At 43.4% G+C, this 26344-nt stretch overlaps 1 protein-coding gene across 2 annotated transcripts in view; it reads left to right on the top strand.

Moving 5' to 3' along the window:
* ZMYM2 (zinc finger MYM-type containing 2) overlaps positions 1-26344 on the top strand; it is a 185168-nt gene that overhangs the window by 80141 nt on the left and 78683 nt on the right. For both annotated transcript variants that reach the window (XM_065420814.1, XM_065420807.1), the window contains 2 exons: positions 23521-23671; positions 24628-24743. In XM_065420814.1, coding sequence (XP_065276886.1) covers positions 23521-23671; positions 24628-24743 — 267 coding nt within the window. The remainder of the gene's footprint in view (positions 1-23520; positions 23672-24627; positions 24744-26344) is intronic.

Raw genomic sequence — 26344 nt, 5'->3', positions numbered from 1 at the left:
AGGGGTAAAACCTGCCCTCGACCTTTGCAGTCTCAACAAATATATCACATACATGAGGTTCCAAATGGTCACTCTATTGACTCTCCTCCCTAAGTTGTCTCACAGTGACTGGCTTGCAGCTCTGGATCTTCAGGACAGTCACTTCTATATAGCTATTTTGCCAAGCCACAGAAGGTTCCTTCAGTTTGTTGTGGTGAAACGCCATTTTCAGTACACAGTGCTACCATTCAGCCTCTCCTGTGCCATCCAGGTTTTTACCAAATGCATAGTGTGTGAGTGGTGCAGGCTCTGATGGCAGGGCCTCCTTATAAACAGTTCTTCAAAGGTGACTTTATGATCACACCTCAAAATTTTGTCTAAAGTGGTCTGTTTCATTTGAACCAGGCAATATATTTACCAGTGTTGTTTTTTCCTAAGCTGCCTTCATAGTCGGAGGAGCAGTGTCTCAATACCTTAGATGTCAGGTGATGTTTAGCCTTTTATCTGGACAGGACTAAACAGTTTCATGCTTCACCTTGTTTGTGTCTACGCTACAATCTGTGAAGGATCAAGCAGACTCTTCACAGATTATCTCTGAATGGATAACATCCTCCATCAAGATGGCATATGAAGTAGCTTCGGCTATACCCCCTAAGAGTATGAAGCTCATTCTATGAGGGCGTAAGCAGCGTCCATAGTGTTCCTCAGTGATGTTTCCTTATTGGACGTATGCAGGGCTGCTTTGGGGTCCTCGTTACATGGGTTCATAAATCACTACGCCATAACCACAACTTCCAAGGTGGATGCAATCTTTGGTAGACCAGTCCTGCAGTCCCTGTTTAGTTAAACTTCGAGCCCTGCCTCCTGGGAGTGGGAGGGGTTACTGCTAGCGAGTCACCTAGGTGGAATACATGGCTGCATCTATTTGAAGAAGAAACGGGTTATTTACTGTAGCTGCGGTTCTTCACAATGTTATGTAGATGTGTATTACATGACCCACCCTCCGTCCCCTCTGCATTAGAGACTCATTTCCAAGCATTTGGTGTGACGCAACTAAGAGAGGGTTACATAAATACCTAAGTGGAATATGTGTGCCTGCATCACGTCTTGAAGAAGCGACTTACAGTAAGTTGGAGCATCCTTGACAGATGTAAAATGGTTAAAGTAATGATCACAGAAACTGAAAGGAAAACTGTTATTACACTAAGTTACAGTGCATGCAGTTAAACATTTTTACCTTTATTACTGGTTTGGGCAGGTGTTCCCTGTAGTTACAATGGGGAATATTACCAATTCTAATATTATCCTTATCTACAGGTTGAAACAACCCCCGAATATGTCCATTGTATAACTATCTCTAACAAGAGAAGTGACATCATCTTTTGGTTCTTGTTAATTTGTACCTGTGACCAATATGTCTTCCTTGTTTCCACAAACCAGTCAAGAGAAGATCCTCTCAAGGAAGTGGCAGTGCCTGGTTGTGCCTAGGTTTGCTGGTGGGTTTCAGGCACTGGCCTGGCATTCTCATTTTTGGTCACAAACCAGTGCAGTTATCTTGGTCATGATATCAACCATATCTTTCATCTTAGCCAGCTCAGTCTAAGCTTGACTGAATTCAAGTGTGCCTGTTTTTACTAGATTGCATCTGCCATTGTAGCACTATGGGCCTGTTTACACTACAAAGTCATGCCAATTGAAGTTAAGTCTGTATACAGCTGCCATAGTTAGTACATCACTGTGTACGTGCATACTTGGCTCCTTGTGTCAGTGATGCGCATGATCACCAGGACTATCAATGCAGAGTGCGTTGCAAGGTATCCGTGGGCAACTCACTATTGTCGGGTGCACTGGCTTGTTACCCTGAAAAATGAATTTTGGGACTCTACTATAATAACCTGCCTATTGTCCCCTTAATCTGTTCTTCCCAAGGTAAAAGTTTTCGGGGTTGTTAAGGAAACACTAAAGGACACAGATATAACCTTCCAATAAAGTAATTGACACAGGCAGTGTTCTTTCCAAAACAAAGTATCTTTTTATTAAAATGACTAATAAGCCCTACAACAATATGATCTAAAAATCCTAAACAAAGCACAAAATCCCTGACACCAATCCCTTATTACAAGTTAAAGAGCATTCAAACTACAATAGCATATAGCAGGGGTGACCAGATTTAGACTCTCTGAGCCGCATACGATAGTCTTCAGACGTTCACGAGGTGGGCGTGTCTGCTAGGGCTCAGGGCTTCAGCCCTGCAGGGTGTGCCTGCCCGGGCTCGGGGCTTCAGTCCCTCTCTGGTGAAGCTCCGAGCCCCGGCAGATGTGCCCCACAGGGATGAAGTCCCAAGACCCACCATCCTGCTGCAGGGCAGAAACCCTGAGCGCCGCCGACCCGACCCTTCCCCCCGCCCCCTTCCCTGGTCTGGTAGGTGGAGAATACGGGGGGGAGGGAGAGTCTAGAGGGTGGTCCTCAAGCCGCACTTTAACTGTAAAAGAGCTGCAGTTTGGCCACCCCTTGCATATAGTTCAAATGATTCTAAGCGAAGCCATTTGTTACAAGTGGCCAGTTTGTAACAAACTGCTGACACCAGATCTTAAATTTTACTTTGTTTTACATAAATAAAATGCAATTAAAACACACAGACACTCACACACTCTCTCTCTCTCTCTCTCTCTCTCTCTCTCTCTGACCATACACATAATAAATACTATACTAAACGTATCAAAAACTGGCAAGCTTACTTTATAAATCCATTGGTATCCCTTTAAAATCACTGTTGCTGCTTTTTAAATTTTTAATCACTGTTGCTGTCCAGCTCCTGGTCAGTCAGCTTTGCTCTGATCTGGTTTTCGTCTCTCTCTCTCTGCAGCAGCTTTTCTGACTTCTTTACAGCAGCTTTCCCTTTGCTGGCTTTCAGTTCTCCATCGTCTTCCGATCGAAACTCTCCTTCTTTCTCCGGTCCAGATCTTCTTCTTCTCTCCCCATCAACTGACTGCTCTCCTCTAAATGTCTGCCTTTTTATACTGTGCTATTGGGACTTCCTTATATACCCTTAAGCAATTACCCATTTTCACCCGTTCAGTACAAACTGTTATCTCAGAATTATGATTGACAGCTCTGACCTTTCAAAACAAGTTGTGACCGGTATGAGTGGGCTGTGACCAGCTAGTGGCTCAGTTAACTCCTCTCTATCATCCCTTACTGCACATGCTCCATAGCCAGCAATCTTGCACATGTTCACTGTTTTCATTTACCTCAGAGCTGTTATTCTCCCAATCCAAACATACATATACCTAACTCTTTGCCAGGGCACCATTTTAGAAATCCTCAGTTCTTATTGAGCAATCTCGGGCTCTGCAGCATTCATCTCAGGGTGGAGTGACTTTTGCTTATTCAAAATAAAGATTTAGAAAGGCAAAGTGGAGACTGGAGAATTTCTCTGGTAATAGGCGTTTGGAAAGTTTTGGCAATCCATGATGGGGCTGAAATGAGTCCCTCAGGGGTGACTGGGAGCATGGGGTCAACTTCCCAGTTGCAACGGTGTTCATCTCATTGTTATCTGTATCCCATAATTTTGTGCCTTTTTCTCAAAATCCTACAATCCCACATGACCGTCCTCACTGTCCACCATCTCTGACAGAGGCATGGAGCTTGCACAGCTCTGCACTATTGTCATGAGCATTGTAAGCACCAGATGCATGATCCTGGAGTATTTGCAGAGCCGCAAAAAGAACCGAATGCGTGGGGAACATGACTATTCTTTAGAGGACAGGTTGCTGTGGGACATAGCAAGAACCAAGGTTGTTGGTGGCATTCACAGAGCAGCTGCAGATGGTAGAGTGCTGCTTCTGGCTCCAAGAAACAAGCACTGACTGGCAGGATCGCATTGTAATTCAGGTTTAAGATGACGAGCAGTGACTGCACGACTTTTGGATGCGCAAGGCCACATTCTTGGATCTATGTGCCGAAATCACCCCAGCGAATGCAGGGACACCAAAATGAGAGCTGCACTAATAGTGGAGAAGCGAGTGGTGATCAGCGTGGAAACGTTCAAGGCCCGATTACTACTGGAGTCAGGAAATCCACCCTGGAGGGCTATTGTCATGCAAGCATGCAGGGTCATTAATTGCCTCCTGGACTGTGACTCTGGGCAGTGTGCAGGACATAGTGGATGTATTTGCAGCAGTGGGGTCCCCGAACTGCAATAGAGTGATAGACTGCACACACATCCCTATTTTGGCACCAGATCACCTTGCCACTGAGTACGTTAACTGAAAGGGCTACTTTTCTATGGTTATGTAAGCATTGGTGGCTCACCAGGGACACTTCATTGACATCAGTATGGGCTGGTCTGGGAAGATGTGTGATGCTTGCATCTTTAAGAACACAGGGCTGTTAAAACTACAAGCAGGGACTTTTTCCCCAACCGGTGGATTACCATTGGGAATATTTAAATACCAATAGTGATCCTGGGGGACCCAGTTTACCTCTTGCTCCCTTCGCTCATGAAGTTGTACATCGGCCATCTCAACAATACCAAGGAATGATTCAGCTACTGGCTCATCAGGTGCAGAATGACAGTTGAATGTGCTTTTAGTTGTTTTAGGGGGCCCTGGTGTTTACTTAAAAGATTGGACCTCAGTGAGAAAAATATGCCAATGGTTATAACTGCCTCTTGTGTCCTGCATAATATCTATGAAGCAAAGGCAGGGAAGTTTCCACTGGGGTGGAGGGCAGAGGTGGAGTGGCTGTCTGCTGAATTTGAACAGCCAGACACAAGGGCTATTAGAAGAGTTCAATGTGGAGCTATACAGCTCAGGGAGGCTTTGACAGATCATTTTAACAGTGAGCCAGAGTAATTGTATTGCTGTAGTGTGCTCTATCTGGGCCTGCACTTTTGTGGCCTGGTAGGAATTGTGTAGTGATTATTGTACATGTAGGAAGATAACATTGTCAATGCACCTATTAATTTTGTTTGTGACTGATCCTCTGAGTTGTGTGATGGTAATTGGTTACTTTCAGAACTGCTGAGTGCTCAGCAGCATATGCTGTGAACTATAAAAGATTAATTATGTTCCAAATAATAGAATTTTATTCTGTAACAAAATTAGTGCAAAAAACCCCGTGCAATGAAAAAATAAACAACAACATTCAAAACATCATAAAACTTAACTTAATAGAACAGAACTTACCCAAGGGGAAAGAACACTCATGTCCATTTCAACTACAGATACACCAACCATGTATTTCACGTGTATTTGAAGCTGTGATTGTCTTCAGTGTCCCCTGCAGTGCAGGGGTAGGGGTAGTGCAATGATGACCCCTGATGCCTTGTGGAATGTTGTGGGGCTATGGGGAGGTCCCGATTTTGAGTTCTTAATGGGTTGCAGAGGGAGGTGAGCCCAGTATTGTTGAACCTGCAGGTCCACCAGAGGCTGTGGCATCTATCTGTGCTGTCTGAGAAGCCCCATCATGTCCTGGTGCATTTCCCTATGCTTTTCCTGCTGGGACTCCTAGGCCTTTCTCCTCTCCACTCTTTTCTCCAGGCTGTCTACAATATTCATCCTCCAGGCCCTTTGCTCACAGTCCAGTGCAGCACTGGCTTGCAGGATCTTATTGAACATGTCATCCTGAGTTCTCTTCCTTATCCTCCTTATCTGGCTGAGGCATTCTGTGGTTATGGAGGGGAACATCCTGAAGACCGCAGTGGTGATTTTAGCTGATATCTCACTCTGGAGGGTAGCAAAGGCAGAGAAGAGAGCACAGCTGCTGCTGGCGTCCTGAAGCCACCCATACACTGCAATGGTGCCTGCTGAAGTTACCGCTGAGTGGCTTTGGAAAGTGTCCTAACACAAAGGAAGAAATAAGGCAGCCCTCAAATCTTTGGCAGCGGATTGCAGAGTACCTCTATGAAAGTTTAATTGAGATCTCTCAGGAGGATTCAAGGGCCCCATTACTATGTACATAAAGAAACTGCTCCTCATGGGCTCCCCTGCCTAACTCTAGAGGGGAATGAAAAGCAGATAGCAGCTCCCTTGGTTGTACCAGTATGTCTTCAAATCAAGTAAATTAATGAAAGTCAAAAGCTATATCCTGCTACTTTGGGTGGGGACATCCCTGTAATTGAAAGTTTATCTACACACTGACCTGAGGTTCCTTCCTTGCATTGGCCTAGCCCATGCTCGAATGGCTAGACTGAGGTGGAGTCAAAAACAGGTTGTGGCTCACTGCTTACTGGATTCTGCCGGTCACCCAACCCCCATATGCCGCCTCCTCTTCCTCATCCCTTACCACCTCCTCAGCCTCACTGTTCACGGCAGGGACCTGTGATTTGGGCTCCTTGGAGGTATCCACTGTGCTGGGGGGGGGGGTGTTTGTGGGGGTTGGTGATGGGGTCTCCACCGAATATGGCCTGTAGCTCTTCATAAAAGCGGCAGGTCTGCAGCTTGGCACTGGATCAATTGTTGGCCTCCCTAGCCTTCTGGTATGTCTGCCACGGCTCCTTGGTTTCATATGGCACTGCTGCTCTCCTCCATTTATACTACTTCTCCTGCATCCCATGAGCAATCTGCTCGTAGATGTCAGTGTTTCTGTAGCTGGTTTGGATCTGTGCCTGCACAACCTCTTCTCTCCACAGACCTAAGAGATCCAATATCTCATGTCTACTACAGGCAGGACCCCATCTGGAGTGTGTAGCCAGTGTGGTCAGCTGGCCTGTTGCAATCTATAATGTAGAGCTGCTAGGTGTGGTTGCCAAGCCAGGCAATCAGGAAAGGGAATTTCAAAAATTGGTGAGCAATAGAGTTCACAACGATGACCAGAATGGTGAGTATAGGACATTGTGGGACAGCTGCTGGAGGACAGTTGGAGTCAACATAAGTAACAGTGTCTACATGTACTGTGTTGACCTAAGTACATGGATCTTGGCTCTATGCTGCTCAGGGAGGTGGTGGTACTGTGTTGGCATAATGGGGCTCTTACAGTGGTGGGAGATTAATTTAAGTGTAGACACATACACAACTAGGTTGACAGCTGTCTTTCATTGGCCTAACTTTGTACTGCAGACCAGGCCTATTCTCGGTTCCTGGCCTGAGTACCAATTCCGTCTCTCTCTGTCCTTTCATCACATGAGTTAACATTTGATCCCTTTTCCAGGTCAGAACACCCCTTTAGTGTCTTGAATTTGGCTTCTTTTTCTTATGCAGAGTACTCTTTCTTTCCCTGCCCCCTTGTTAGAATGTGCATTTGGACCTAACTCTTGGCTGTTTCCCAGCAATCGTGGTCATTAGTATGCTGACAGGAAAAAGGGGGAGAGCCCCACTCGACTTGTGGAGGCTTACTTTAAAACCTGTTCCATCTTGCCTGTTGTGGTGAGAGCTAACCAACTGAGCACAAGCCATTTAGAGATTTCCAAGTGAGAGAATGGACTTAATCCCACTTCTTTATCTAGTCATAGCCTTCCTTTCAAATGTGAGTGAGAACTGTAAAGGAGTGACAGGGCTTCTGGTTGTATTCCTTGTTTAAACAAAGATCCATCACCATAACACACGTGCTGCAAAACTAAAAGCTACACATCTCCCGCCCCTCCTAGTGGTTCATTTGTGACAAGTACAGCATGAAAGGAATCTATTTTTCTGTCATGCTCTCTGCTTTGTCTATTCTTCTTTAATGTTTCATCTTTTCTCACTCACAACTCCTTACTTTTTAAAATTCTGGTCCCTGTGCCTGGAAGGGTCTTTGCTTTACCTATTCACCAAGCAACCTCTCTTCTCCTTGAAATCCCTCTTAGAACTTCCATCTTCCAGCTCTCTTAACTTGCACACTGGCACTATTTTCTCCTTTCCCACCTGATCATGCCCATAAAAGACCAAAAACCAAACGTGTTGAACTAACCTTAAAATATTGCTCTCATCAGAACAGTACTGCAAGTGGGTTTATCTGGTGTCCTCGATCACACCATGCTCTGTGAACCTTCAAATTAGGCTATAAACTCTTTGAATTAAGGACCTTGTCTGTACAGTGTCATGCACATAAGTTCTGCTATTAAAATGCTTATCATTTATTATTTTGCATAGATGCTAATGTGGCTGGGCATTTGGGAGAGTTTTTCATTCTGTGGGTATGAGCCCTATTAATCCAACACTACATTGCTTTGGGAAGGGAAGGGATAGGATTACCTAATCTTCCCGATTTAATTTCTCTGACTGTTGGCATCTAATATAGGAGGGTTGAGTAATTTAACTGTTATACGTGGCAGTCTGAAGTATGATTATAAATATGTTTAATCAAAGGAATAATGTAACTTTCCAAATTGTGCTGAAATCTTAACTGCCTGGGGAGAAGCTCTACTAGTCCACTCCTACGTGAATTGTCAAACCCCAAAGTATTCAAAAAGCAGAATATGGATAAAGTATCATGAGGCTCATTTAAAATCTTAAAGATCGTCCTGATCTTTAGTTCTTAAGGGAATGGGCCTCCCTTCTCTATTCTTTTTTAGTGCTTCAGGTTGAAACCTGTGCAGAAAGTATGCCCAGATACTTTGTGGGCTTGTCCCTCCTCCCCCCTTCAGTCCCAATATCCTTGATACACGTTGCCCTTCCTATACTGGCCCAACTGGCCCCCGGAAATCATTTGCTGCAAACTCGGACAGATCTTTCATATTGCTCAAACTCTGGTATCTTTCCAGTTGCACTGAACTCAGCATCTGCATTGAGCATCTGTGCAGCACCTCTTCCCTGAGGCTGCCATAGAAGCAGAAGGCAAACTCACCTTTCTCCTCAAATCCCTTAGTCTCCTCTTTTGAACTTCTCTCCATTTATCGCACTCCTCTCTTCTCAGACTCTGGTTTACTGCTAGCCCCCTTCTTTCTTGACAGCTTTCAGACTTACCACCACAGGGGACTTCACTGGGCACGTTGAGTTCCTTGACTCTCCTCTTCATCTTGTAGTCTCATGTAATCTGTAGTCTTTCCCACCTACATCCTCAATATCATGAACAAGACAAGCTTTCTTTGTTCCTATTCTGTTGAGAGAGAATTGTGCTTTCCTTGGTGCTAAGTTTAGCTGCAAAAGCTACCACTTGTTGCAGAGTTTACTAGGATTTAATCTTCCATTTTTAAAGTGTTTAAAGCCTTTATGGTGGTGAAGAGATCTTTTCAAGAGTGAACAGTAAAATATGCAGTGTATTCCTGAATTTAGATAATTTTTTAAACAAAGATGTGAGGTGTGAACTGCCCTTTCTTTCTAATAGCTGTTATCTTTGAAATGCAACTTTGGCAATATAAATACCAACTTTAATTTCTGTTCATTCTAGCAGAACTATACAGTTAATATCCTTATCCCATTGAACTGCTGCAAGTGTAAATTTTCTCCTATCTAGCCACCAAAATCTTAGTTCCCCCAAATAATTTCTGTAAACAATTATGCCTTGTCAGTACAAAAATAAGTAGTGTATTGAAGATTTAGGGACAGAAAAAAATTTGAAGAAGCATCACAGTCACTAAAGATATGGTACTGTTCTTTTTTTTATGTTCAGTAAAAACTCCATTAATTTACCTTGAGCTGCTGCAAAATATGGTCAATTTAGTCAGTGAGTTTCAGAAACCATGGCATGTTGCCATCAAATTTAGATTAAACTTTCCCCGATTTTTCATTCTCCTATACAGCCAATACATCTGGTTATGGTTGCTTTCTCCTCTAGAAAGATAAGAAATGCTTTCTGTACTTTCAGATTCCTCTTGGGATATGGACCAGCTATGGAGCGTCAACTTGAAAGATCGAGGTCCTATCCCCATGTCCACTATCAGATCTAAAAATGTCATCAGATACTCTAAATTTTTTACTTGTTAGGGGAATTGGGGGATAGAAGAAAGTTACAAAATATTCCCCATCGTCTTTCTAAAGGCATTGGGTAATACTGTACCATACTATTTACAATTTCTTCCGTGTACAAGCGCAGGTTGCCCTTGCCTCCTAATGCTTTACCACCACTTGTAGCTAAATTCACAGAAGACTCTGTTAATACAAGAAACAATCTACTACCATTCTAGTACCAGTCCCCCAAATACCATTTGGTATTTGTTTCTCTATTTTCCTTGTTCTCTGAGGCACTTGACATTCAGACCCTCAGGAAAGCATCTTGCTCTCTTGACCCCCTTCTTCTTTGAGTAGTGTCCCTATGGGTGCTCCAGTTAAGGTGCACATACACCCATTTGCTGTCGGTTGGAGATTTTCACTAGCTGTACTCATTGGGTCCTTGTGTGTAGCCTACACATCCTCTGGCCCCGCACTGAGGCTATAGAGGGCTGCGTGGACAAACTGCTATCAATTTTTCTCAGTTGCCTCGGCCTGAGACGGAACTTTAGTGTGTCTGCCTTGAGCATGTCTTGTCAAATTAAAACTTTTTGCTTAGTGTGTCAGTTTAGCTCAGTATAGTTGTTGTTAGTAGTTTTAGTTTTACTAGTGAGAGGAATGCCTTTTCCCCTCTCTTCTCCATTTGGAGATGCTTGCCTTCCTCAGGAGGACATGCATGACTCTTCAGACTTCAAACACTACCATGGTTGCTTGGGAGGCCATCACAGTTAGCGACTGCACCTCCAAGTGCATTTGCTGTCTAGGAAAGTTGCACATCCTGTGGGAATATAACTTCTGTTTAGCCATTAAATCCAGGGCCAGGAAGAACTGGGAGATCAAGCTCAGGCTTCTTATGATGGAGCGCCCTTTCATCCTGCTTCAGAGCCAGCTGGCAGAACCCTCCCTGTACATCAGTCTGCGGGCAGATCTAGTGCCCCTTTGACCTCGGCTCAACACTCTCCCAGAAAGGGGAAGAATCTAGAGACCTCCAGCAGGAAGAGGAACGCTGACTCACCTCTTAAGGCATCTGCTCCAAAAAGACCTCGGTCTCCCTCTAAGTTGATGATTTTGAAATAGTCAGCTTTTCTACCTGGTACCATATAGGCTACAGGTTCCTCCCAGTACTGGCAGGGCTAGAAAACTCCAAAGCTCTTCTAAGAGCAGAAACAACTCTGAGTCAGCTTCGGTACTGGCCAGGTATGATGGAGATGGAAAGGAGACACGTTCATCCAGACTGGTACCATCGATACACCCCTTGATGGGTTCCTCAATAAGGTAAAAATTGAAGCATCCACCTCCATCAGTGCCCCCATTGAAGCATTCTAACTCCTTGATATTGTCCACTTCTATTGAGACCAGCGTGCCGGTACCAACACTCCATTTGGTACCTCAAGAGTTTAGATACTCAAGAGACTTAATTGTTTCAGAGGAACTGGAGTCTCTGCTGATCATGGGCACTGTGTAATGAAGCAACCAGCTTCATTGTCAAGACACCAGTTTTGACAGAGCGATTGAGAGTTCAGATCTGTCCCACTCATTAGTTTGCCAGCTGCAACAATTTGCCTGCTTCCCCTTCTTTCCCATTTTCGACATGCATTGGAGCAAATTACTACAGACAGATGGGTTTTGGAGATTGTTGCATCAGACTACACCATTCTCTTTACATCCTTCCCCGCTTCCCATCGTCCTTCCCTGTACCCTTTTCACAAGCTCCTATTCAGACAAGAAATAGACTCCCCCTTTTGTTGAACAGGACACACTATCGCTCCTAGACAAAGAAGGAAGAGTTTCTACTCGAGCTATTTCCTTGTACCAAAGAAAAATGGAAGGTGGAGACTGATTTTGAGTTCTTAGGCTCCTAAATAAATTTGTAAAGTCTCAAATTCAGGGTGATGACTGTGATCCTGTTAATGCCTTCATTAGACCCAGGGGATTGGTTTTCAGTCCTCAGTTTACAAGACATATTTTCATATTGCAATACACCTATCTCACAGAAGATACTTGTGTTTCATGATAGGCAAGGATCACTTCTAATATAAGGTGCCTCTAATTTTAAAGGAAATGAATAAGATCAGGCAGGGCAAAGCCAGAGTTATCCTAATAGTCCCAATGAGGCTGAGACAGATGTGGTACCCTTATCTGCTTCAGTTGTCTCCTCATCCAACGATGACCCCTCATTTTCTCTCCCAAGATGTTGGCTGAATGCTTCATCCCAACCTGGAAGTTTTCTGCCTCAAGGCTTGGCTCCTTGATGGTTTCAGGGATAGAGTCTACCAATTTGGTAGAGGTACAGCAGGTGTTATTAAACTGCAGGAAAGAATCTACTCATAGTATTTACCTTCAGAAGTGGTAAAGATTTAGCTGTTGGTGTGGACATCCGCGATTCACACGTGAATCTTCCTCACTTTCACTTGTTCTGGATTACCTGCTACAACTGAAGAAAATGTGTGTATCAGGTAGCTTGATTAAGGTTCATTTGACTGCGATAATAGCCTTTCATTCTTCTTCGAGTGCTTGCTCATGTCCATTCCAAGTAGGTGTGCACATGCCATGTGCACAGTCGTTGGAAGATTTTTCCCCTAGTGATACCTGTTGGGTTGGCTGTGGAGCCCACTGGAGTTATGCCTTCATGGTGGTGTGTATAAGTCCCTGACAACTCACTGCCTCCTCAGTTCCTTCTTACCACCGGTGACAGTCATTGGATCTGCTTCCTTCTCTCATGCTACGGCAAGCGATCCCCTAGTGGACTTTTCTCTTTGTATCCTGTAAATAGTTAGTTTAGTAGTGTTAGTGTTTTAAAGTAGTATTATAGTTAGATAAGTTTCTGTTAGGGTCTCTTCCCCCTCCCCCAACCATATTCTTCCCCGACCGGGACATGCCCCAGTCTCAATTGTCAAACTATGCAGATCCTGTCAGAAGCCTGTGCCCAGGGGCGATCCCCACGACTCTTGTTTAAAGTGCTTGGGAGAAGCCCACCAGACTGCAGATCTTGCACCGGTATAAGTCTTCCGCCCCAGAACTAAGAAGGGGAGGGACTTTTGGTTAATGGATGGATCTCTCAAAAAAGATAGCTCTTCAGGGGGGAGGGATAGCTCAGTGGTTTGAGCATTGGCCTGCTAAACCCAGGGTTGTGAGTTCAATCCTTGAGGGGGCCACTTGGGGATCTGGGGCAAAATCAGTACTTGGTCCTGCTAGTGAAGGCAGGGGGCTGGACTCGATGACCTTTCAAGGTCCCTTCCAGTTCTAGGAGATGGGATATCTCCATTAATTTCTATTTCTATTTCTTCATGGAGCCAGCTCTCCATCCCCAGTCCGTGTCGGATCCGAAACCCAGTGCTTCAGTACAGAGCACACTGGCCTCAGTGAGAGAGGCTGTGGTGCCATAAAAGGACTCTGGGTCTAGAGACTCTTGGCATTGCTGCTCCCCAGCACTGAACAATTCTAGTGCGGCTACCAAGCACTGCTCTCATTCACCAGTGCCACACAAGAAGCAAAAGAAATCTGAGAGAGGGCATTCGCTTCGCCTACACCTAGAGCAATGGAGGATGAAAGCGCTAGCAGAGTGCATCTCGTGTCAGGACACTGAGCCCCTGCTTCAGCTAAACCGGCACTCTTGACTCCGGCGTTGCAGAGAGGTCTGTCGATTCCAGTACTGGTGGATTTCCCCACGTGGGAGAGCCAGGTGGAGGAGCTGGATCTTCTGTCTACTCCGGACACGTTCGGGGCAGCCAGGGACCTCATGGCTATGATAGCTTCACTGTCCCTGGCACCGCCCCCAACACCACAGTGAAGTGCCGTGCCTTCCCCTCAGCAATACTCTCCAGCACTGCCTTGTTTGGCACCACTGTGGTCACCGAGAATGGAGTCATCTTTGGACTCAGTTGGAGTTGTACATGTAAAAACAGAGCCAACACTGCTCTCACTACCGATCAAGGCAGGAGGGAGGGGTAGTAGTTTCTCATGATGCAATGGCAGGGGCCAGCACAGTGGCCCTTCTGGACTATGTGGGTGTACCCAGGGCCAGGCTCGAGGTCTTTGTCTGTCGCCTCAGAAAGGCGAGCTCCCCCAGCATCATCTATAGCTGAAGAACCACTGCGAGGCTCTGAAGCCGGCACCAGGGCCGGTATCACCCTAGGCACTGCACAAGAGACATCAGCGCAGGGGAATCCCCGCAAACTGGAGGGACAAGAGGACCCGGTGCCGTCAAAGGCATTATACTCATCCTCCCCTGACGAGGCAATGACGGGCTCGTCTGCCACGTTACCAGCTATGGACAACAGAGCACACTTGGAGTTACTCAGGAGAGTGGCTCAGAACTTGGGCCTCCAGGCAGAAGAGGTGTCGAAGGATACTGACCCTATGTTGGACATCCTGACACCTGAAGGTCCTTCAAGGGTGGCCTTACCCCTGATTAAGACCATCCAAAACACCACCAAGACTCTATGGCAGATACCCGCCTCTCTTACCCCCACAGCCAAAGGAGTGGAAAGAAAGTCCTTTGTACCCTCAAAAGGGTCGAGTACCTATTTACTCACCCTTAGCCGGGCACATTAGTTGTGGCGGCCGCAAAAGAAAAGGAGAGGTAAGGGTAGCAGAGCCCAATGCCCAAATATAAAGAGGTGAAGAAGCTGGACCTCTTTGGCCATAAGGTCTGCTCTACTGGAGGAGTCCAGCTTCATATTGCCAACCAGCAAACGGTCCTCAGCTGCTACAATTTTAATTCTTGGAACGCTCTGACCAAGTATAAAGAGTTTCTTCCAACTAAATCCAGGCAAGATCAAGAACCTCCTTGCAAGCCTTTCTAGACTCAGCAACCCGCACTATCTCAACCGCCATAGCTGTGAGAAGGAGCTTGTGGCTGCAGGCTTCGACTTTTCTGATTGGAAAAGAGATGGCTAAAGGGAGATACGATTGAGGTCTATAAAATCATGACTGGTGTAGAGAAAGTAGATAAGGAAGTGTTGTTTACTACTTCTCATAACACAAGAACTAGGGGTCACCAAATGAAATTAATAGGGAGCAGGTTTAAAACAAAGAAGTATTTCTTTGTACAATATACAGTCAACCTGTGGAACTCCTTGCCAGAGGATGTTGTGAAGGCCAAGACCATAACTGGGTTAAAAAAAAAACTAGATAAATTCATGGAGGATAGGTCCATCAATGGCTATTAGCCAGGATGGGCAGGAATGGTGTCCCTGCCTCTTTTTGCCAGAAGCTGGGAATGAGTGACAGGGGATGGGCCACTTGATGATTACCTGTTCTGTTCATTCCCTCTGGGGCACCTGGCACTGGCCACTGTCGGAAGACAGGATACTGGCTAGATGGACCTTTGGTCTGACGTAATAGGGCCATTCTTATGTTCAGCAAACAATTCAGGACTTGCCCTTCAAGGGCTCAGGGTTGTTCTTGGAGCAAACAGATGCCAAGCTCCACACTTTCAAAGACTCACAAGCAACACTAAAATCTTTGGGGCTTCATACACGAGCCCCACAAAGGAAACATTTCAGATCACAGCATCCCCCACGCTTCTACCCTGCTCATCCTAGACAGGATTACAGCAGGAAGTGTTTCAGAGTGGTTAGCCGTGTTAGTCTGTATCAGCAAAAACAACGAGGAGTCCTTGTGGCACCTTAGAGACTAACAAATTTATTTGGGCATAAGCTTTCGTGGGCTAGAATCCTCTTCATCAGATGCATGGAATGGAAAATACAGTAGCAGGTGTATGTGTATATATGTACTGTGTGTGTGTGTGTGTGTGTTTGTGTGTATGTATGTATGTGTATATATATGTACTGTGTGTGTGTGTGTGTATATATATATATATATATATATACACACACACACACACACATACACATAGTACATGAAAAGATGGGAGTTGCCTTACCAAGTGGGGGGTCAGTCTAATGAGACAATTCAATTAACTGTAGAATACCAAGGGAGGAAAAATCACTTTTGTAGTGGTAATGAGGGTAGCCCATTTCAAACAGTTGACAAGAAGGTGTGAGTAAAAGTAGGGGGAAATTAGTATGGTAAAATTAGGTTTTGTAGTGACCCATCCACTCTCAGTCTTTATTCAGGCCTAATTTGATGGTGTCCAGTTTGCAAATTAATTCCAGTTCTGCAGTTTCACGTTGAAGTCTGTTTTTGAAGGTTTTTTTGTTGAAGAATTGCCATTTTTAAGTCTGTTATTAAGTGACCAGGGACATTGAAGTGTTCTCCTACTGGTTCTTGAATGTTGTAATCCCTGATGTCAGATTTGTGTCCATTTATTCTTTTCGTAGAGACTGTCCGGTTTGGCCAATATACGTGGCAGAAGCATGGCAGAAATAATAGGCTAGGGCCACCTCAGCCCTCTTTCGACCAAGGCCAGGGCTTGGCGAGGCAGTCTTCGGCCCCTCAGCAAAACGTTTGAAGGGGCGCCCAGGGGCAACACATCAGACCAGATCCTGGATCCTTCCCACAGTTTTGTGAATAATCTATCCCATTTCTAGAAGTTGGAGCAATAGAAGAGGTTCCTCAGAAGTTCAGGGGCAAGGGGTTTTATTCACGGTATTTCCTAATCCTGAAAGACAAGGGTGGATTCAAGCTTATTTTAGACCTGGAAAACCTCAACAGATTCATGAAAAAGCTGAAGTTCAAATCATTGTAATTTATTTATGTAGGTTTTTTTTTTTTTTTTTTTTGCAGACTCAATAATAATACACTGTTGTATTTTGGTGCCCCTGACGCCCATTGCCTCGCCTGGCCCTCCACGGATTCCTCCTGGCCCTTGCTGCCTTCCTTCCATCAAGCATGGGCTACTTGACAAAATTAGGGAACAGATTTTATTCCAAGTGCTTACAGGTACCTAAAATGTTAGAAGGGCTTCATCCAACTTGATGATACATGAATCAATAATCCCTCTAAAACGATCAATGAAATAGTGATGTTTAAAGTCACCATCAGTTTTAAAAGTTAAGAAGTTCTATTATATTCCTTCTTACCCCCTTTATCATAAGAATGGCCATACTGGGTCAGACCAAAAGTCCATCTAGCCCAGTATCCTGTTTTCTGACAGTGGCCAATGCTAGTGCCCCAGAGGGAATGAACAGGTAATCATCAAGTGATCCATTCTCTGACGCTCATTCCCAGCTTCTGGCAAACAGAGGCTAGGGACACCATCCCTGCCCATTAGGGTGACCAGATGTCCTGATTTTATAGGGACAGTCTTGATATTTGGGGCTTTTTCTTATATAGGTGCCTATTACCCCCCTACCCCCGTCCTGATTTTTCATCCTTGCTATCTGGTCACCCTACTGCCCATCCTGGCTAATGGCCATTGATGGACCTATCCTCCATGAATTTAGCTAGTTCTTTTTTGAACCCTGTTATAGTCTTGGCTTTCACAACATCCTCTGGCAAAGAGTTCCACAAGTTGACTGTGCGCTGTGTGAAGAAATACTTCCTTTTGTTTGTTTTAAACCTGCTGTTCATCTATGTGTCTGACAATTTTGTTCTTTACTATAGTTTCAACCAGTTTGCCCCGTACTGAAGTCAGACTTACCGGCTTGTAATTGCTGGGATCACATCTGGAGCCCTTTTAAAAAATTGGCTTCACATTAGCTACCCTCCAGTCATTTGACACAGAAACTGATTTAAATGATAGATTACAGACTAGAGTTAGTAGTCCTGCGATTTCACATTTGAGTTCCTTCAGAACTCTTGGGTGAATACCATCTGGTCCTGGTGACTTCTTACTGTTTAGTTTATCAATTTGTTCAAAACCCACCTTTAATGACACCTCAATCTGGGACAGTTCCTCAGATTTGTCACCTAAAAAGAATGGCTTTTGGGAATTTCCTTCACCTCCTCAGCTGTGAAGACCGATGCAAAGAATTCATTTAGTTTCTCCACAATGGCCTTATTGTCGTTGACTGCTCCTTTAGCATCCCAATCGTCCAGTAGCCCCACTGGTTGTTTAGCAGGCTTCCTGCTTCTGATGTACTTAAACATTTTTTTGCTATTACTTTTTTGAGTCTTTGGCTAGCTGTTCTTCAAATTCTTTTTTGACCTTTCTAATTATATTTTTACACTTCATTTGCCAGAGTTTATGCTCCTTTCTAGTTTCCTTACTAGGATTTAACTTCCACTTTTTAAAGTATGCCTTTTTGCCTCTCACTGCTTCTTTTACTTTGTTGTTTAGCCACGGTGGCACATTTTTGGTTCTCTTACTATGTTTTTTAATTTGGGGTAAACATTTAAGGTAAACCTCTATTATGGTGTCTTTAAAAAGTTTCCATGCAGCTTGCAGGGATTTCACTTTTGGCGCTGTACCTTTTAATTTCTGTTTCACTAACTTCTTCATTTTTGTTTAGTTCCCCTTTCTGAAATTAAATGCTACAGTGTTGGGCTGCCAGCAATGCTAGTTTCAGTGACCTCTTGATTGCTTTATTTCCTTTTCCTTCGGTCAGTCTTCAAGCTGCCCCTACTTGGAACGCCTTTTCAATTCCATCGTTGAGGAACTATATAGTTTCTTCATTTGCATCCTATCTGAAGACCCATTTTTTCCTTAAGGCCCACAATATTTAAGACTTTTAAAAAATTTATCTACGGTAACTTCTTCCTCTCATTCTCTTAGTGCATCTTGGTTTATCTTTTTTCCCTGCCGATTTCAGGATTGTAAGGCTTCCAAGGTCAGGACTGTCTTCTTATTTATCTTGTCTATTGGGCTGAGCATATTGTTGATGCTTAACAAATAAAAACAATAACCCATTGTGATGAAAGGGAGAGCATTACATTTCTCAGCAATATTGTTTCAGGTTTTCTGTTATCTTGGAAATAGAGAACACCACTTTGGCTTATATTTTTGAGTTTTGACAGTTGTCTTCACAACTGTATGAGAGAATGAAGAGTTGTTAATGTGTGTTAATGAAGAGTTAAATTCCATCATTCATTTCTACAGCAAAGCTTAGATTTTACAGCAGGTCCTCACCAGCAGAATTGCAGAATAAATGGAAACCATCTTTTGTAATATCTCAGAACCATGTGCCATTTCATACAAAAGCCATCTGAGGCGCCTGTATTGTCTCGAATACTGTTTAGTACCTAACATAAAGTGAAAGCTGAAAAGTTTATACATTTAGTATACTTTTGGGATTGCACATGGTTTTAACATTCAAACATACTAGCTTGGTGGAGGGCCGACAGGAGTAGAAACAAGATATTGAAAAAAGTTTCAGAAGAGGAGGTGGCACAGGAGTTTGAGTTGGAAAAAGTGATAATGGGATTGGAGAGGGAGATTTTTCTATACAAAATATTGTGTTAAATACTGTACTATCAATATTGCAGAAGTGCTAAAATCTCCTTGTAGGGGTCAGTGACAAACAGTGAGAGCTTTGTTGTTATGATGAGATACCTCCAGAATCTTTCCATAGAATTACACCTTAATGTACCACTGGGAAAATTGTATTACTTATGGTACAGTTTTTGTCCATATAGAAACTCGTGGGATGAAAATATAAAGACATTGGCTTTCTAGTATAAAATAAAAATATTGAGCAAATTACGATCTCTAGGTTTGGATTTAGAGATTTCTTTCTAGATACCATCAGCACAGATTTTCTCACTCTAAAGTTTCAAGCTTGCAGCATGAAGTAGAATAGGAACTTCTTTAATTGCAAGTCTGTTTGAATCTCGGAAACACTGGTAGTGGGCCTTGACACCTTCTTACGCTACTGATTGTATACTAAATGCCATTTCCTTAGTCCAGACATCCAGGTGGTCTTTCCTTGCTTCCAGACATGCAATAAGGTCTCTGCAACCTTGTCTGGCTGTGTAACTGTGTGGGACTCACCCCTGTGGCGCCTCCTGCTGGTACCTTCCGGGAATTAGCTCTCCAGCTGCTGGAGCGACCTCTGCAGGCCGGTGTTGGCCCCCATGTCCCTCCCGGACCTGGTGCCCCTTGCACGCAGGGGTACTGCCCTCTGGCAGAAAATCCCTCAGTCTCTGGATCTCCCCTCCCGGGGAACTCCCACCCACTATCCCCGCCTTGCCTCAGTTGTAGGCTACTGCTAGTCACCAACTAGCCCCCACTCCCTGGGGCAGACTGTAGTATAAGCCACTCATCACAGGCAAGGTTTGGTTTGGACCCGCTGCCTCTACGTATAGCGGAGCTGCCCCTCTGCAGCCCTAGTACCCTCTAGTGGGCGCTTCCTTTAGCCTGCAGCCTGGGGCTCTGCTAGGCTGGAGCTCCTCAGCTCCCTGGCCCTTCCCCAGCACTGCCCCACCCTCGGTACCTTCCTCAGCTCCCCAGGCAGCCTGGTCCCTCCCTCTCCAAAGGCTAGAGAGAGAGAGTGTTCCTGCTCCTGGCTTCCCTGGCCTTTATAGGGCCAGTTGGGTCTGTTTGGGGCGTGGCTCCTGCTTCCCAATCAGCCCAACTTTTCCCCTGCCCCAGCCCTCTCCAGGGCTGTTTTAAGCCCCTCCAGGCAGGAGCAGGTGACCACCCCACTACAGGCTGCCTTTGCAACTCCGTTTTGCCCACCATTCCTTCATTACACATAGGATATCCTTCAGAGTGTTCTCGCACCATTCAATGTATAATAAATTTCATTTTTTTTTGCATGCCTATTTTTCCATACCCTGGAGTGCTGGTAGCCATCAAGGCCTGACAGCTTAATTTTGATCTCTTCTTCTAGTCCAGAATCCTGTGGAGGCTCCAGTGATTTGTCATAGACTCATAGACTTAAAGGCCAGAAGGGATCATCGGGATCATTTAGTCTGACATCCTTCATACTGCATTCCTGCTTTCTGATTCTGCTCCTGGATACAGTCTATCTATAAAGCCCCCTTTTAGCATAATTGCATCGGTGCTTCCAGATTTTGCTTAGAACCGTTGAGTGGTTATCTGCATAGACTTTGGAGAAATTACTCAATGCTCTTAGGTCTTTCTTCCTGGATTCCAGTCCTGCATAGACTCTGCCTTGAGGTCTTTACTGTGCTCAGTATAGCTAAATTCTTTAACGTTTGCTTTACATGGTTTCAAGAAGTGCTGCTGCGAGATATTCCTCACAGGTGAGCATGACTTTTGCATTTTGTGCTTGGGAGTTGAGTAAATTGTGTGGGTGTCATATGTCTGATTAGAAATGTCACCCACAACGTGCAAACTCTCCAAGAGGCATTCTGGAAAATTTCCAGTAAGATGGGCATAAAATTGGCCTGGAATCCTTCAAAGGATTGATTCTCTAAATAGAAGCCAGAGTTGAATCCCTCCTTGGTGCTAAGATTGTCCAAATCAGCACAGACCCAGCCACTCTTGAAGCAGAACGGATTGACAACACAGGTTACCTTAAAGTGGCTTGCACAGGTCAAGAAGCCGAACTCTTTGGAGTACTGTGAGGCTGTGTTATCTGTTGCAAATTAATTCACCAAATTGGGGGGGGGGGGGGTGTGTGTGTGTGTGTACATTTTACAGAGGCGAGAGAATATTATAGACTCTGCTCTGGAAGAACTGACCTTCCACAAGTTTCTCCAGTGACTGCATAGACTTCTGGATTTGACTAAGTCACTGATGATAAATCCTTAAAGACTAAGCGAGCCAAAAGTACCCAAATGAGGTTCCCTCTGCAAACAGGATAATTATGCCCTTACATCCTCCTTTTGACCGATTGAAGCAGAAGTGGAAGGGCCCTTCCACTTCTCTCCCCTGGACCTAGGTGTTGAATGATTTGGGGAAATGATTACTAGGAAAAGATGCTGCAAAAAAAAAAAAATCCCTCTTGAAAATGTCTACCATCAAGCATGAGCTACTTGACAAAATTAGGGAACAGATTTTATTCCAAGTGCTTACAGATACCTAAAATGTTAGAAGAGCTTCATCGAACTTGGTGATATATGAATCAGTAATCGTTCAAAGGAAAAATTCAAGATGGTCACCTAGGAGCAAGTTTACTACTACTAGATACAGAACACAAAGCCAGTGGCCTCTATCTTGTTGATGTTTTGTGTACATTTGGATCCTTACCTAACTGTGAGATCTGTATTAAATTTGTATAAGACAGCACTATCCATTTTGTGTATTGCCTTTTGTGTTGGCATCTGTACTGCTTGTGTTCACTAAGTGATTACCTTGGCCTAGTTTGGCTTATCTGCATGGTTTGAGAATGCTCTTGTGGGGTGGAATGATACTACTGGTGGGAGTGGGGAGTATCTGAAATCAGTCGGTCACCATCACGGTGTTGTAATTACCTAGAGTTCACCCAAAGTCTCAACTTGTCATTCGGTGATCAGTTGACGTACATAGAAACTCTTCTAGACATGGCTCAAATGCATCAGGACAGGAGCCCAAGATATTCTAAAGTTAAGAGAAATCCACTCTTCAGGATTTGTCAGAGCCAGGAAGTTTCAGCTCTAACAATATTCATGTTAGCTCTGCTAGCTGCAACAGTATTCATAGTAGCCATGATATAACATAACATCAGACAACCTCAGTGGAGCCTTTGATCCCACTGAAAGTATGTTGTATTTCACCAGTAATTATTTTGCTACTGATAGTCTTATAAGAATCATTCAGGGTGGAAGGTTAAGTAGAGGGTATTTCTATAACAGGGGTAGGCAACCTATGGCATGCGTGCCACAGGCGGCACGCGAGCTGATTTTCAGTGGCATTCACACAGCCCAGGTCCTGGCCACCGGTCCGGGGGGCTCTGCATTTTAATTTAATTTTAAATGAAGCTTCTTAAACATTTTAAAAACCTTATTTACTTTATATACAACAATAGTTTAGTTATATATTATAGATTTATAGAAAGAGACCTTCTAAAAATGTTAAAATGTATTACTAGCACGCGAAACCTTAAATTAGAGTGAATAAATGAAGACTTGGCACACCATTTCTGAAAGGTTGCCGAGCCCTGTTCTATAAGATACTGATGCACAAGGTCTTGGCCATTTTATATCTAAAATTACGTTGGGAGTGGTTTAAGATGAAACCAGTCTTACTGCTTACAAAAGAACATAAGAACGGCCATACTGGGTCACACCCAAGGTACATCTAGCCCAGTATCCTGTCTTCTGACAGTGGCCAATGCCAGGTGCCCCAGAGGGAATGAACAGAACAGGTAATCATCAAGTGATTCATCCCCTGTCACCCATTCTGAGCTTCTGGCAACAGCTGAGAGATCCCATGTATTTTAGTTCAACTACATGAAAGCATTTTTAATGTTTCTTTTTTAGCATTTAACATAAAATCCCACTTTCCATGTATCATACTGAGTTCTATTTTGGTGCCTAATTACTTGTGCCCTTTCTTCCTGCATGGGTGAAGTCCTTTTTGGAGCCTAGAGTATCCCGATTTTAAACTTCAGTTCTCCATCCCACCTCCCTCCAAGAAAAGACTCTCCTCTTTCATTACACCATTTGTCCGCTAGCAGGAAGGGATAAATATGGGTACCTCCAAACTATTGTAACCACTCAGACTTACCTAGGCTCTAACACAGTTCACAAAATTGTTTTCAATACTATTGAAATTTTAAAAAATATTTATTTTTAGCCAAGCCATCCTTTCCTGCCAAAAGAAATGTTCTAGATCTTTTATGTAATACAGGAAGATTCTAATAAGGTGAGAATAGCAGAAAATGTATCTTCCTGTGTACTTATTGTAATATAACTTTAAAGTCATAACTAATGCATTGTTTTGCTTTGTTTTATGTTTTAGAAATATGGCAAATTAACAACTTGTACTGGTTGCAGAGCTCAGTGCAGGTTTTTTGAAATGACTCAGTGCATAGGACCTAATGGATATATGGAGCCATACTGCTCAACTGCATGCATGAACACACACAAATCAAAATATGCAAAATCACAAAGTAAGTGAAAAGGATGGTGGCTTTTCATCACTGATAAGAGTAGACTTGAATTTTAAAAAAAAATTGACTTCCATGTTTTACTTCTGTTTATTTCTCTTGTGAAGAAGAAAAGACATAAGATTTGCAAAAGTATGTTTTTTCTATTTTAGAATATAAATTCATGTAGGTTTTAAAATTACACTCATCACTATTGTATATGAGTGTTTTGCAGATTTTAAAGGAAAAACATACTCTCTTTTTATATTCTAGACTTGTAATATTTTAGTCCCTGCTCTGGTCATCTTCCATTTGGAATATTGCAACTCTCTTCCTTTTAGCTTATTGATTCCCAAATTGTCCCCCCGTAAAAAAAGTTTTCCAGTGTATTGAGACTTGTAGGTTACTGGGGGGGAAACGTTGAGACATAATAAATAGTGTACACTAGTGATGCTACAGAGTCAGATATAGTACAGTCTTCATGCATGTAGGGGGTACTTTTTCATATTTGATACCATCCAATACTGAATAAATTTCCGTCCATATGCATGAGGCATTGCAACTGTGTCTCCTTCACAAGATGCGTCATTTAGCCAAGACATTTATTCTGGGAAAGGGGTGTATAAATCTATCAAGATTTCTGAGTGGGAAAAGGAGACAGAGTGAATAAGCTTGATCACTAAATTGGAAATACTAATAAGTTTTTGATTGAACACGAAAATACTTTAACACTGAGGTTTAACAAAGAAGATCAGGAAGAACTAAAATATATATTTTTTCTGTGGGGTGTGTGTGTGTGTGTGTGTAAGAGAGAGAGATTTTCAGAGCCTAATAGTTTTGTGTTTTTTTGGTAAGAAAATTTAATTATGAAGTTTAGGTTTTACATTAATAAAATGAGGGGAAGTGGTAAATTATAACCCAGTAAATTTGTACACTACTACTTGTATTTACTTTCTGTGTAAACTACGTTTTTCTTTTAGGTATGGGAATTATTTGCCACTTTTGTAAACGAAACTCTTTACCTCAATATCAAGCCACAATGCCTGATGGAAAACTGTACAACTTTTGCAGTTCCAGTTGTGTAGCTAAATTTCAGGTTAGCTGTTGTGTTAAATCTTTTCCTCCCTGAAAAAAGAAATATATATATATATATTTGTTTATGCGTGTGTTAAATATGTGCATATTAAAATATCTGGCTTTTATATAGCTTATTTTGAGTTTTTTACTAAAACTAAAAAAAGCCTATCTCGGGCCACAGGGAACTTTGACATAATGAAAAGTACAATTTCATAAAGAATAAAACTCAGAACCTAAAAATCTGAAAATAACCAATTAAAAATATATCCCCGCAATACGTGGGCACACCCACCAATATCAGTCCTCATCACATCTTTCCCCCCCCCCCCCAAAAAAAAAGTATGTGTACAAAGATGAGCCCTACAGCGTGCACTGAAGGACAACAAATTTTGGATCTTTCAGACCAAGTGGGGGAAGTGTATTCCAAAGTTGAGGGTCCTTCATGTTTGAATACCTACCATATGGGGCTCCACTGACTGCAACTACAGCAATATGTCATGGGGACAGAGGTGCTCTCTGAAACTGTTGCATCCTGTGCCATTGAAGACTTGCAGATGAAAATTAACCACTTAAACTGCACCCAGAAAACAAATAGGTTGCCAATGCATATCCCAGAGCACTGATACCCTGTTCTTCTGGTGGGATATGCTATTTACCAAACGGACTGTCACGTTCCTCACAAGCTTCAATTTCTGGTTTGATTTAAGGTGTAGCCTCCATATAGACTGCATTGCAGTAGTTAAATCTTTAGGTGAGAAAGGTATGAATGACAATAGCCTAGTCTGCATCTGAAAGAAATTGTTGCAATCTCCAGATTAAATAAAAATGGAATAAAGTCTTCCTAGTATTGTTGCTATATGATTGCCCAACAGTGACTGGGGATCCAGCAATACCCCCAAATGGCTTCCCATATGTTGTTAAAGTTTGCACATTTATGGGAGCAGATGTAATCCCCCCTGCATTTTCTGGTTGCTTCTCACAAATCTACCAGCATCACATCAATCTTCTCCAGATTGAGCTTCAGTCAGATAGCCTTCATCTGTGCCCCAGTCTACCAAACATCTGGTAAGGCATCCAACAGCACTGTCTAGATTGGATGAAATAACAAAATAGAGCTGGGTGTCGTCAGCTTATTGAGAACACTATAACACATGCCTCTTGCTAACCCTCCCAACAGTCATGTATATTTGTCATTCCCACATACCCTCCTTGTTCAGTAAGATGGAATCCTGCAGAATTCCACATGTGAGAGCTCTTGAGGCTGAAAAGCAATTACACAAAACAGTTCAGTATCTCTTGAGAGAGAAAGCTACTAAAGGACAATCCTGTCTTCTCCTGCTTGGCTTTGCAGACCAGACAGTGTTTCATCCAAAATACTGAAAGCAGCTGATAGATCTACAAATGTCGGCATGGCTACCGGCTGTTCCTCTTTCATAGGAGATCAGCCAGTGCTACTATTACAGTGTTTGTGCTATACTAGGGCTGTGCCCAGCCCAGGTTAACATGGACTAAGATGATCTGAGGCATCCACAAATTGTCTTGGCGCAAGCTTTTAAATACTTTCAACCAGGGATGGAAGGTCAGATACTTAGTGGTAGTTGGCTAAATCGTCCACTTCGG

Source organism: Emys orbicularis, chromosome 1, assembly GCF_028017835.1.
Source record: "Emys orbicularis isolate rEmyOrb1 chromosome 1, rEmyOrb1.hap1, whole genome shotgun sequence".
In the NCBI taxonomy this organism is placed as follows: Eukaryota; Metazoa; Chordata; order Testudines; family Emydidae; genus Emys; species Emys orbicularis.
The sequence above is the reverse complement of the archived record's forward strand: the minus strand, read 5'-3'. Positions and strand labels throughout refer to the sequence as shown.